The following is a 13,724-nucleotide window of genomic DNA, read 5'->3' as shown; positions in this document are numbered from 1 at the left end:
TGCCTCTGCCCAGCCGATGGCCAGGTGTTGGTCCTGAGAACCACTGGTCCCTCATTTCCCCAAGGGTGTTCACAGGATTGTTCTCTCTGGAGCTGGCAGTGAACACAGTAGCTGCCACCTGCATGTCCAGGAGCAAGGGCAGGTTTAGGGCACGTTGTCTCCAGCACTTGGCATTCCTAAGCACACAGTGCAGTAGGTGTTTGTGAAGAGGGCATTTTCCCAAAAGTTTGGAAGGATTTGGTTTCCCTCCATGATTAATTAAATCACTTATTTTTAAGTAGTCTTTAAATGGTTAATTTCCAATGAGGAGAAAGCAATAGGTCCAAAACCCAGAAACTTCCCCCCCCCCCCAGTACTGGAGATTGAGCCCAGGGACCCTCTACCTCTGAGTCACATCCCCAGGTCTTTTTTATTTTTTTGAGACAGCATCTCACTAAATTGCCCAGCAGGTCTTGAACTTGCCTCAGTCCCTTGAGTAGCTGCGCCACCATGCTAGAAGACATGTTCTGATTATCCCAGCTATTGCCCTTGGGCTAGCTCTGTCCATCTTTTTCTGGGGCTGGGTAAGAAGGACTGCAAGGCCTGGCTTCCTCCCACAAGGGCACCTGGAGGTTCTCAACTAGAGGGCAGCAAGACCCTGGAAGTCCTGTTGTACAGCCTCCACATCAGCTGCCTCTTGCGTTCCCTGCTTGTTTAGGGGCTCCTGTCAACCCTCTAGGTCCATTCAGCCATCCAACTCTCTAGCTGGCAGTGTGAGACTGGGCATGGACAGGCAATGAGCCCAAGAACAGGGTTCAAGTTAGGTATCCTCAGGGGACCCAGAGGCAGGCCAGAGGCTCCCTGGCTACTGTGAGGGCACCTCCCTGTTTTGCTGCTGTCTATTGTCATTTCTTTCCCTCAGTCTGCCTGCAGCTCCCACATGTGCTGCTTGCTTGTTCCTCTTGCTCTCAGAACAGCAGGGAGCATCAGGAAGAATAGAGAAGCTTCAGGGAGACAGGAATGCCACAGGCCCCCTAGCAGCCCATTGTCCTGACTCAGGACAAGTCCAGATGAACTTCTAAGAGCACGGGTCTTCCAGAAACTAGGACCATCTTAAGGCCAGCCCCATCCCTGGTCCCATCTGCTTCTCATTTTAGATGCCTGGGACTGATGAGGTGCAGATGTGGTTACTCACCACAGACTGGCTTGGACAACAGGAAATTCTCAAGACCTGGACACAGGACTGGGGGTTGGGGGGTGTTTACTTCTTTGAATTTATGTCAGATTAAAAAATCCCAGAACTCTGCACTGGAGTCGGCCATCCCCATCTTCATTGTGTGCAGAGAATGTCAGGAATTTTGTAGGGGAAGTTTGCAGCCATCTCTTAGGGTCTAGGCTCTTGCAGCAAGTCTGTATTTGGCTGGGAAGGGGCCCTGCCCTCCCCAAGGCTTGTGCACAATGACCTCAGCCCAGCAGGGAGGCCCTGTTCAGGCCTGCAAGGGGCCTTCCCAGCTGCTGTCTGCCTGGGTGGGTCTGCACTTCAGCATGCACTTTTCAGAGTCCCCCCTTGATAGAGACTGCTCCTGGGACCAGGGCAGTGTGAAACAGCCAGGCCTTTGTCATGGACAACTCTCTATGTCTCTGTCCTATCATAAGAGGCAGTGAGCACAGCCTGCCTGCCAAAGAGGAGGGGCCTTGGAGCAGACATCAGCTGACTCTGCCCACCCCACTACCTAGGCTCTGCTTGCTTAGATGGTTTTCCACTGATTAAACACAGACAGGAGCCATTTGCTTTTCAATGACAAGGCAGAGGAAAGGGAGCTACCCTGGCAAGTAGAGGCAGCAAAGAACCATAGTTCACTCTGTCCAGGTATAAGGATGCTGGGCCTCAGGAAACAGTGAAGAGTAAACAGGATGTTTAAAAGGTCATTGATATAGGAAGATAAAGAAAGGCTTGTGTCTAAATAGCATCTTGCATTTGATGAAACAGGTCCATATACTTTACCCACTCAGTTTGTACAGCAGGCCTGGGAGGGCTCTTGTCTAGCCTGTATGTGAACACAGAAGTTCTGTACAACTTGTTAGAGCTGTGTTGTGACCAGGTACTTTGAGATTCTAGACTTGAACACTGTTTCCGCATACTGTCCCTAGCTGGTATTTTTGGAACCTGTAATTGTCTTGGAGAGCTTTCATCCACCTGGTTGGTAGGTATCCCATAGGGCCTTGGGGTAGGGCCCTGAGAACCTCATAAAGGTTGACTTCGCCTGGGCCATTTAGAGACAACTGGTTTTTCTTTTTTTGTGGTGCTGGGGATGGAACCCAGGGCCTCTCACATGCTAGGCAAGTGCTGTACCATTGAGCCACACCCCATCCCAAACACCTGGCTTGCACCTGTGGCGCATCCATTCATCACCTCAGGATGGAAAAGAAAGGCAAGTCTCCTATGTATGTAAGGGAAGGAGTTTGAATCGTAAGACATTTTGCCTGCTGTCCCTTGACAACCAGGTAGTACACAGCCTCTGACACCTGGTACAGAACTGGCTGCAGCAGCAGCTCCTTCAGGGAGGAACCCTGGGCTCCAGCTACACTGTGCTGAGCAGGTGTCAGTGGCATCTGCTGCCTCACAGGTGCTGTTAGCCATTTGGATTCTGAAGCAAAAGGGTTAGGGTAGCAAGGACACTTTCCTGAGAAAGTAAACCAAAGATGCTGCCCAGCAACCTGGTCCTCCAGAGAGGTAGCACTTTGGAGCATCCCAGAAGTTGCTGACCAGTGTATGACAAGTCCCAAGAGAATTAATCAAAGGATGAACCCAGTGTTGGATAAAGGAAGGTGAACTTTCCCAGAAGTCCTGGATGAAAGGGCAGAAGAAGCCTTCCCCAGCACAGCACCGTGGCTTTATGTTGCCACATCATTCAGTGCAGCTTTTAGTCAGGCCTTACTTCTCACCCATTGGCTGCCAGGGACCTTGCTGCCAGCATACATAAGGCATGCCTGCCCTTCTGTCACTCGTTAATACATAGCTATTCAATCAACCAAAGTTCTACAGGCCCCATGCAGAGCCAAGGCAGTATTCACTGGCTTGCAGGAAAGGGCTCCTGGGTGTGCAGAGTCATAGCCACAGACCCCCACAGCAATGGCCATCCCAGTGGACAGACCCCTGCCCTGGGTGCACATGAGCTGACACCACTGGTACTTCCATCTTGAGAGCAGCTTTCACTCCATTTCTGTCCAAGTCAGGGACTCTGAGACCTAGTCACCCATTTGCCACAGAAGTACCCATAGTGGGACCAGTCCTGACCAAACTACTCTCTCAAGAAGCCCCCCTTCCGTCCTTCCACCTGGGGCAGGCCATAAGGGCCCAGAACATTCCATCTGCCAACCCTGAGTACCCTCCCTCACCAGGACAGCTGCCCTCCGAGTCTCTCTGTGCATGCTTCTGAGTCAGTGAGGCTGAGAGGGAACAGACCGGCTCTCATTGTGGTCAGGGCTGTATCTGGAGGGAGCAGCTGAAATGTGATAGGTGGACCTGGAGAGGATGCTACCACCCACATGTCCACGGGCTCCACAGCCCCCCCTCCCTCCCTGGGTTCGCTGCATACACGTCTGTATGTGCATGAGAGTACGTGTGTGCTTACATGTATGTGCATGTGTGCTGCCACACTGCCGTGGTCTTAGAATAGGAAGGCCTGAGTGTAGCAGATAATGCAGTAAGTGAACTTCTTCCCTTTGCCTTTCTTCTACTGAGTGTCCCAAATTTTCTATGGACCTCTGTGTCTGAGACCTCAGGCCCAATTTCAGATCTGAAGACAGTCCAGGCAACATCATGGACAGGTCTGAATGGTTGAGGAAGGTTGAGGCTCACAGTGACCACCCATATGAGGGACCAGGAAGTGTCTGCCACCCAGACCCCTCATCTCACTTCCCCTGCCCAGCTGATGGGAGCTGGGGCAAAGCCATTGCTGCCCTTTCTCCCCACCAGGCTCCTGACGCTGGGAGGTGGTTTATGAGAGGTTGTGCCAGGTCTCCTGCTCTGTTGCAGCAGAAGGCTCTGTCTTAGACCCAACTTGGTATGTGCTTGTGACAAAGAAGAGAAGTGCTACCGAACCAGCAGCAGAGCTGTGAAGAAGTAGGAGATGATGACCTACATAGAAGGACACCTGTTAATGGGGCCCTGTCCCCACCCCGCCCCCAAGACCTTTGGGATCAGGGATGTCACGCCATGCATGTCTGGCTGCCACCCCAGAAGCCTTGGGGCTCAGGACACATCTCACCTTCCTTCTTTTTGGGCGATGGGCAGTAGAGCCTAGTCTGCAGTCTTGCTATGCGGAGCACATGCCTGAGAGCCATGCACATTGACAGGCTGCTGAGCAAGGAAAGCTAGCAGGACCTTGTCTCCTCTGCCCACAGCGAGACTGTATGGGAGAACATGGCACGCATGTGTGTGAAGACCCAGCGGCTGGACGTTGCCAAGGTGTGCCTGGGAAACATGGGCCATGCCCGTGGGGCCCGAGCATTGCGGGAGGCTGAGCGGGAGCCAGAGCTGGAGGCTAGAGTGGCCATGCTGGCCATACAACTGGGCATGCTGGTGAGTGAACCATAGTCCTCCTGGGATGGACAGGCAGACACCACCCTGGAAGGCAAACCAAGGAAGGCTACACACCTGAGCTGAGCCTCTAATAAAGAGGGCAGAGGTTGCCCACACAGACCCTCCTCACTGGGGTTTGGACCCCAGGAGAATTGGGCAGGCTGACAGGCAGGGCAGAGGCCAGTTGCTAGATTTCTCAGGACTTTACATGGCAGACAGAGGGGAGGTGGTGGGTATACTTGTCGGGCCACATGTTCACAAATGGAAGCCCCTCAAGCTAACCTCTGGTCTTTGCCTCCTCCCTATCTGCTCTCTGTCAGAGCTCATTATACACCAGCTCTCCCAGAGCAGCCAGAAGATGGCACCCCCAGACATAGGCTAGAGCCCTGCCATAGCATCAGATGACTTGCTGCACACATGGGCAGGGGGCAGGCTGACCACCCACATGTCAGTAGTGGGGGATGACAGCACTGTGCCACAGGGCTTGCTCTTTTGCAGGAGTGCACAGGGGTTCCTCTGGGGCATGGCAAGGGCAGGAGGGCAGTAGAGCCAGTTCTTCCCTTGACAATGCTCAGGTGGGCACAAGAAAGGTGCTGGGGGTGAGCAGTGCTTGTCTCATATGTTGGCCCATGCCTTATGTCCACATGTGCAGTGTCCATCCTCCCTTAGTGTACACTGCATCTTTCTCAGGAGCCTATTGGTGGCAACTGCCGCCTGTGCCCTCCCTGTGCAGTGAGCTCCACACAGGACATAGTGACCACCACCTTATCTCCTGGAACAGTCTCTCCAGGGTGCCAGACTATGGCGGTGATAGTGCTCTCTCTTCTCCAGGAGGAGGCCGAGCAGCTGTATAAGGAGTGCCAGCGCTACGATCTCCTGAACAGGCTCTACCAGGCCTCTGGCCAGTGGCAGAACGCCGTGGCTGTGGCTGAGCTACACGACCGCATCCACCTGCGCACCACTTGCTACAACTACGCCAAGCACCTGGAGGCCAGCGCTGACCGCGGCCTGGCCCTCAGCTAGTGAGTGGGGCTGCCTGGGCCACAGCAGCTCCCAAAGGAAAGGCCTGCCTCCAGGTGGCCGGCACCCTCCTGGGGGGGACTGTCAAGGACAGCACAGGTCCCCTGTCAGTAGGAGAGCCCTAGAGACCCGGGCCACCTTCCTCACATGCTGGCCTCTATGTTCAAGGAAGATGATAAGACTGTGGTGTTAGCCACTGTGGCACAGGTGGGGCTGTACTTAGATTCTCTTCCATAATCTGGAACTTATGTGAGGAGCCCTGAGCTATGACTGGCCTCTTGAATCTACACAGCTTAGGACACTCCATTGTCCCTGAACACAGCACACAGGCCCCAGGGCTGCAGGCCAGGCACCACGCAGACCACTGCCCTGGCCTGTTTCTGACATGGCCTCTGATCATGGGGCCAAGACCAAAGGGACCAAGGTCCTCCATCTCTCCCTCCATAGCTACGAGAAGTCTGACACCCACCGTTTCGAGGTGCCCAGGATGCTCTCTGAAGACCTGCAGTCCTTGGAGCTCTACATTAATAAGATGAAGGACAAGTCAGTGTCCCAGCGGGCAGCACTCAAGTCGTCCAGCAGAGTACTGCTTAGGGGCCCTTGCTTTTTGTGGGAGTATAGGAGTGTCCTCTTGGTTCCCAGTGCTAGTCCTGGGATACAAAGACCCCTTCTGTCCCTGGGCCTCTCCCTTCTGGTCTCCTGTGGAGACCTGTTTTTCCCTAGCTGGTCTGAGTGTGGCATGGGAAAATGGTCCTACTGGGGAGAACAGGACTTAATGGAAGCCCTGTGGCCCTGGGGGCTGCTCTGTAGGACGCTGTGGAGGTGGTGGGCCCAGTACTTGGAGAGCCAGGCAGAGATGGATGCTGCCCTGCGCTACTACGAACTAGCTCAGGACTACTTCTCCCTGGTCCGCATCCACTGCTTCCAGGGCAACATCCAGAAGGTGAGTGTGTCCGGGGGGAGCTGGCCTGCTCAGGGAGTGTGAGACTACTGGGTTCTTTGGGTCTTTCTAGGCTGCCGAAATAGCCAACGAGACTGGAAACTGGGCAGCGTCTTATCACCTCGCCCGGCAGTATGAGAGTCAGGAGGAGGTGAAGCAGGCGGTGCATTTCTACACGCGGGCACAGGCCTTCAACAATGCCATCCGCCTATGCAAGGTAACAGAGAGGACAGCCTCTGGTGGCTTCTCCTGGGAAGAGGCCAGACAGTGCAGCATTGCCCTTTTCAAGGTTTTATTCTGGGTGTTTTAGCCTGGCGCGGTAGCTAAAACCACTGGGTTTTACCCCAGCAGCTCGGGAGGCTGAGGCAGGAGGCTCACAAGTTCAAAGCCAGCCTCTACCAAAGGTGAGGTGCTAAGCAACTCAGTGATTCCCTGTCTCTAAATAAAATACAAACTAGGGCTGGGGATGTGGCTTAGTGGTCAAGTGCCCAAGTTCAATCCTGGGTACTCCAAAAAATGAAAAAAAAAAAAAAAAGTGTTTCAGTGGCAAGGGTGGAAAAAATCATGGTGCACACGCCCGTACCCTGCCACTGTTTTCCACATCCTCTTGGCTCTGCCTGGCTTCCTCCCATCTCGCTCCCTCCCTCTGATGTGGTGAAGCACTGCTGGGTGCTCTGGCATCCAGTACTCCTGAGCCAGTAGGGGGCAGGCTGAGTGTAGCCTCATGGACAGGCAGGCACCTACCTCATCAGAAGCTGTTGGACATTCTGCATCCATAAAAATGTCCCAGCCCAGGAGAGCTGGGGCTGTAGCTCAATGGTAGAGCACTCACCTGGAACACACGAGGCACTGGGTTCGAACCTCAGCACCACATAAAAATAAAATAAAGGTATTGTATCTACCTACAACTAAAAATATATATTTTAAAAAATGGGGGCTGGGGCTGAGGTTCAGCAGTAGTGCACTTGCTTAGCATGTGTAAGGCACTGGGTTCAATTCTCAGCACCAAATATAAATAAATAAATAAAGGTCTATCAACAACTAAAAAACAAAACTAAAAAATATTTTTGAATGTCCCAGCCCAGGGTCTCGCTTCTGGAAAGATCCCTCATGTCAAGTATCTTGCAGTGCTTTGTAAAATGAAACACTGCAAGTCCTGGTACACAGACCCATTGAGGCATGGTACTGGCTGAAAAACATGATGGAGGGCTAGAAGTGCAACTGAGTACAGAGGCTTGCCTAGCACTTTATGAGGCTTTTATGGTGCTTCCAAAAAAAAAAAAAAAAAAAGGCGGCATAAATCACCTGGCAATGCCAAACTGAATGGAAGCAGACACTCAACTGACCATATTCACAAACCTAAGTGGGTTTGAGCGTGCTAAACAGGAACTGCCCACTTAACCCTGCCCCCACCCAACAGGAGAATGGCTTGGATGACCAGCTCATGAACTTGGCCCTGTTGAGCTCTCCGGAGGACATGATTGAGGCAGCTCGTTACTATGAGGAGAAGGGCAAGCAGATGGACAGGGCAGTCATGCTGTACCACAAGGTAAAGGGTCAACCCCAGTTGGGCACCCAGGGGACCTGAGGGGGAAGGTGACAGGCTCCTGCAGAGACCAGGGTCACTTGTCTTTGCAGGGCTCCAAGAGACCCAGCTGGGTAAGGTTTGGGGTCCCCTGACCCTGAGCAGGTACTCAGAGCTCCACCACTGTCCACAGGCTGGCCACTTCTCCAAGGCCCTGGAGTTGGCCTTCACCACCCAGCAGTTTGCAGCCTTGCAACTCATAGCAGAGGACCTGGATGAGAATTCAGACCCCGCCCTCCTGGCCCGATGCTCTGACTTCTGCATTGAACACAGGCAGTTTGAGAAAGCAGTGGAACTGCTGCTGGCTGCCAAGAAGGTGCAGGATTGGTGGGTGTGGGACCCTGCCCACCAGGTGCCCAAGCTTCAGGGAGGGAATAGCTCCACTCCCTCTTGGACTGTGGCTGCTCCCTGTGCTAGAGACAAAGGGCTCTGAGAACAATAGGGCACCCTTGCCTCCTGCTTACCGTGTCTCCAGGTCAGCCAGGGAGTCAGCACGCCACATGGAGTTGCACATCTTACCTTTCATTTATTTATTTTTTGAGATAGGGTCTTGCTATCTTGCCCAGGCTGGCCTCTAACTCAGGCCCTCCTGCCTGAGTAACTGGGACTACTGGTGTGCATCACCCACCCAGTTTAGTCATTCTTTAAGGGTACAGTGCCAGAGTGCTGAGTACATTCACGTAATTACCTAACCAATCTCCATAACATTCGTGTCTTGCCCCTTGAACAACTCCTCACTCCTGTCCAACACCTGGCAATCCCTCTTCCACTTTCTGTCTTTATGGTTTTGGCTCCTCCGGGAGCTTCAGATAAATGGAATCAAACAGTATTTGTTTTTCATATCTGGCTACTGTTGGCACAGCCTCTTATCCTCTAGGTCCCAGTGCTAGGCAAGCACTCTACTTCTGAGCCACAGCCACAGCCCCTTCACTCATTTTTATTTATTTGTTTGTTGTTGTTTATTTTGTTTTATATGGTGCTGAGGATTGAACCCAGGGCCTTGCCCATCCTAGGAAAGCACTACCACTGAGCCACAACCCCAGCCCTTTCATTCATCTTTTTTAACAAAAAAAATTGCTCTCTATAGAAACCTGATGGATACATAGAAAACTGTAAATTATCCAAAATTTTAGCCTGTTCATATTGAAAGCTCTTTCTTCCTGAAGCAAGAGTTAGATGTGCAGTTTTGTTTCTTGCTACTTAACAATAAAAGAATTCTTGCCCAAGTGAGAAGGCACATGCCATTTTCTTGGTCAGAAAGACCTGATGAATCCATGTGGAGATCTTTCTTGAGGAAGTCTGCAAGCGCTGCAGCCCCAAGGGAGGGCCAGAGGGTTTCCTAACTACAGAAGTTGACTCTGCAAGCCTCACAGTGAAAACTTGGACAAGTCAAAATAACCAGTGAAATCTGAAAAAGAAGACTAATAAGAGGCAATTGAAGCTCCCAGATTATAAGATACCACATGAGATCTAAAAGGATTGGGGTCTTGTACATGAACAAGCATCCAGATCAGGGGGAGTTTTAGAAACCCAAAAACCAGCTGGGCATAGGATTTGGGAGGCTGAGACAAGAGAATCATTCAAGACTAACCTCAGCAACTTAGTAACACAGTCTCAAAAATAAAAATGGCCGGCAACTTATCTCAGCACTTAGGGACTAAGTTCAGTCCCCAGTACCAAAAAAGAATTATCCCTAACCCTGGGTTCAGCCCCCAGTACCAAGGAAAAAAAGAAATTATAGCTGGGCACAGTAGCACATGCCTGAGACCCCAGCAGCTCTGGGGATTGAAGAGGTAGGATCATGAGTTCAAAGCCAGCCTCAGCAACTTAGTAAGGCCCCAAGCAACTCAGTGAGACCCTATCTCTAAATAAAATATAAAGAAGGGCTAGGGGTGTGGCTCAGTGGTTAGGTGCCCCTGGGTTCAATCCCCAGTACCAAAAAAGAAAATAATTATTTCTTTTTCTCCCATATCAAATATTTCATTCCAAAAAAAAAAAAAAGTATATTTTCAGAAAGCTCTAGAATGTTAATAGCATGAGCGAAAATAACATGAGTAAGCCTATGTCCTTTAGGTTGGTGTCTTTGAAGTACCCTTGTCCCTTCCTCTTATCCTTCAGCTGCAGACAGTGGTCACTGTGGAGTCACAGGGCCTGGCTTCCTCTAAGAGTGATAGATGTGAGGGCCACCCAGGCCCTCAGGCCTCCTCAGCAGCTCCAGGTAACAGCCCCTTATTTCTTTGGCGCTCTCACAGTATCATGAGGCTCTGCAGCTGTGCCTAGAACAGAATATGATCATCACTGAAGAGATGGCTGAGAAGATGACTGTGTCCAAGGACTCTAAGGACCTGTCTGAGGAGTCCCGGCGTGAGCTGCTGGAGCAGATAGCCAACTGCTGCATGCGTCAGGGCAACTACCACCTGGCCACCAAGAAGTATACACAGGCCGGGAGCAAGCTGAAGGTGAGGCCAGCTGGGCCACTGCTGTGCCTTTGGCATGGTTCTCCATTCTCTGGTTTTCCCAAGCAGGGGATGAGCTTTTCTGGCCAGGGCTTTGAAGGAGTCCTTTGGGGATCATGATATGTAAGGCCTATTACCTGTCCTACGTCCAACACGAAGCTCATCCTCTGGTTAGCAGCAAATGGAAACGGCCAGCCCCGATCACCTGAACCCTGGTCTTCCTCTGCCTAGGCCATGAGAGCACTGCTCAAGTCTGGAGACACGGAGAAGATCGTGTTCTTTGCAGGCGTCTCCAGGCAGAAGGAAATCTACATCATGGCTGCCAACTATCTGCAGTCCCTGGACTGGCGGAAGGAGCCGGAGATAATGAAGAATATCATCAGCTTCTATACAAAGGGGCGGGCCCTGGACCTCCTAGCTGGCTTCTATGATGCCTGTGCCCAGGTACAGATCCTCCTGGGATCCCCCCAGGTTTAGGGAGGGTTGGGGAGTCCCTGGTCCTGACACATCTCCTCATGCAGGTGGAGATTGATGAGTACCAGAACTACGAGAAGGCCCACGGGGCACTGACTGAGGCCTACAAGTGCCTATCCAAGGCCAAGGCCAAGAGCCCTCTGGACCAGGAGACCAAGTTGGCCCAGCTGCAGAGCAAGATGGCATTGGTGAAGAGGTTCATCCAGGCCCGCAGGTGTGTCCCCACAGGAAATGGGGCAGGAAACACAAACAGCTGGCCCTGAAGCCTCATGTGCCATGTGCTCTTGGTTTGTACCCCATGACTTTTTTTTTTTAATACCAGTGATTGAACCCAGAGGCACTCAACCACTGAGCCACATCCCCAAGCCTTTTTATTTTTGAGACAGGGTCTTGCTAAGTTGTTGAGGCTGGCCTTGGATTTGCACTCCTTCTGCCTCAGCCTCCTAAGCCACTGGGATTCTAGGCATGCACCAGCACACCCAGCTGCAACCCATGACTTGCCTACCACCTTTACAGGGAGAGTTTGGACTGACTGCAAAAAATCAGACCAGACCAAGCTTTTGTTTCTGATATACCCTTAGAGGAGTTCCGCTGAGCTCCTCTAGGAGGCCCCCTCAGAGCTGGGCACTACCTTGGGAAGGCTGCTCCAAAAACCATCAGAGCTGGGCACAGTGGCCACGCCTGTAATCCCAGCAGCTTGGGAGGCTGAGGCAGGAGAATCAGCAACTTAGTAAGCACCCCATGGTTAAGTATCCTTGGGTTCAATCCCTAGACACACAGGTCTGGTCTGGTCAAGAAAAGGTGTGTCCCAGGGAGCCCTGGTCAGGGAATGCAGCCACCCTGGTGGGGTTATGCTGAGGGTGGGGCGGTTGTGCTGCACAAGGTAGTCCTGTTAAGTGGAGAGGAGGTCCAGGCAGGCAGCACATAGGGTCTAAGTATTTGGTGGATCGCCTTAGTTTTTATCTCTTGGTAATTGAACTTTTCAGACTCACTCTGCCACCATGTAAACAAACATCTGTGTGCTCCCAGGGCTCAGCTTTTGCCCGCACTAAGCAGACTCCTCGGAGGTTGATGCCTGTGTGGCCTTATGACCTAGGTCTCTGACCTAAGTCTCCCAACCTGGGCTGCAGGGGTCAGGAGTGAAGGATGGGTAAGATGTAGTCTTAGCCACAGGACGGGGTATGTATGAATGAAGAGGAAATGAATAGGGGGTGGGAGTAGCCTGTTGGGGCTCAGCTGTCCATAGTGGTACACCGGGACAGTCAGCATGGCTGGAAGGATCCTGGACCCTAATGGCTGCAGTTGCCTGCCCTGAACCAGGTTACATCCTGCAAGGTCCCCTCCCTGGTCTCTGCCAACCTATGTTTAAGCCAACCCTTCTGCCTTAGGCAAGGTGGCACATCCCCTGCCACCCCCCTTCCATGTGACACTAAGCAACCCCCACATCAGTTGTAGCCTAGAAGCTTCTGTCCCCTCTAGATTCTAGGGCAGCAAGAGGATTACAAGCCCCTGATCTTGGTGTCCAACCATAGGACACCACACACTTGTGAGCAGGGAGTACTGAACTTAAGAACAACTTAAAGAATTAATGAACTTAATTCACAGAAATTACCTTCACAAAAAATTCGCCCCCCCCACCATTCCCAGAGCTACTACTATAGGACATATACTGAACTGCCCCCTGGCACACAGCAGATTCTGGGTTCAGGACTCAGGCATCCCCTTTCTCTGAGCAGGACCTACACGGAGGACCCCCAGGAGTCCATCAGGCAGTGCGAGCTGCTCCTGGAGGAGCCCGACCTAGACAGCACTGTCCGCATTGGGGACGTCTGCAGCTTCCTGGTGGAACACTACGTGCAGGGGGAGGAGTTCCAGATGGTAAGGCACCCAGGTTCTGGTGCTCAACTCAGAAGTGGTTTTCAGTCTTTATCATGGGCAGTGGGGACTGAACCCGGGGCCTTATGCACTTTAGGTACACACTCTACCACTGAGCTACTGCCTCAGCTCACAAGATGAGAATTGTAACCCAGGGCCTTGCACATGCTGTGCAAGCATTCTACCACTAGGTAACATCCTCAGCCCTTCTATTTTTTGAGACTGGCCTTGAACTTGTGATCCTCCTGCCTCAGCCTTCCAAGTACCTGGATCAGAGGTGTGCATCATTGGGCCCAGCTTTGTTCATTCTTGAGGAAGTTGTCAACAACACACCCACATGTGAACCAGCACTTGTTGACCACAACTTGTCATTGGTCCTCACTGAGCCATGCTGGGCATCTTCTCGTGTACTTCTCAATTCGTGGTCACTGTACTTCGTTCTTGCCTTATTGTTGAGTCACCTTCTCTTCTAGATACGTTTCCTTTATCAAACACACCTTTTTGTAAGTCTGTTCCTTCTCTCCTCTGCTCTAGCCACTTGGGCCTACTGTCCTCTGGCTCTACTCACTCTTCTGTCCACTCACCCCCCAGTATTCTCCGTGTTTCATTCTGGGAAGTTGCTATTGCTCCGGCTTCATCATCTCTCCTTCTGTCATGTCCACCAATGTTAATCCCACCTAAACTTTTCATCTCAGACATTATTTTCATCCCAACAGTCTAATCTTCAACTGAATAAGCACGCCCACTGGACCTGGCTGTGCAACCTCTACTCTAGGCTCTTGCAGCTCCTCACTCTTCTCTCCTCTTGTG

At 52.0% G+C, this 13,724-nt stretch overlaps 1 protein-coding gene across 4 annotated transcripts in view; it reads left to right on the top strand.

Moving 5' to 3' along the window:
- Window positions 1–13,724, top strand: part of Ift140 (intraflagellar transport 140) — a 74,779-nt gene that overhangs the window by 59,284 nt on the left and 1,771 nt on the right. Inside the window, exons 19-29 of one of the 4 annotated variants that reach the window (XM_005337844.5) lie at window positions 4,387–4,564; window positions 5,396–5,586; window positions 6,032–6,127; window positions 6,395–6,527; window positions 6,598–6,741; window positions 7,945–8,073; window positions 8,243–8,425; window positions 10,362–10,568; window positions 10,797–11,009; window positions 11,087–11,253; window positions 12,776–12,917. In XM_005337844.5, coding sequence (XP_005337901.1) covers window positions 4,387–4,564; window positions 5,396–5,586; window positions 6,032–6,127; window positions 6,395–6,527; window positions 6,598–6,741; window positions 7,945–8,073; window positions 8,243–8,425; window positions 10,362–10,568; window positions 10,797–11,009; window positions 11,087–11,253; window positions 12,776–12,917 — 1,783 coding nt within the window. Of the gene's footprint in view, window positions 1–4,386; window positions 4,565–5,395; window positions 5,587–6,031; window positions 6,168–6,394; window positions 6,528–6,597; window positions 6,742–7,944; window positions 8,074–8,242; window positions 8,437–10,361; window positions 10,569–10,796; window positions 11,010–11,086; window positions 11,327–12,775; window positions 12,918–13,724 lie in introns of those variants that run through there. The other 3 variants (XM_040277810.2, XM_078024833.1, XR_013427201.1) reach the window with 3 other exon arrangements.

The sequence above is a fragment of the Ictidomys tridecemlineatus genome, chromosome 10 (assembly GCF_052094955.1).
Source record: "Ictidomys tridecemlineatus isolate mIctTri1 chromosome 10, mIctTri1.hap1, whole genome shotgun sequence".
NCBI lineage: Eukaryota > Metazoa > Chordata > Mammalia > Rodentia > Sciuridae > Ictidomys > Ictidomys tridecemlineatus.
This window is presented reverse-complemented; position numbering and strand designations above follow the sequence as displayed.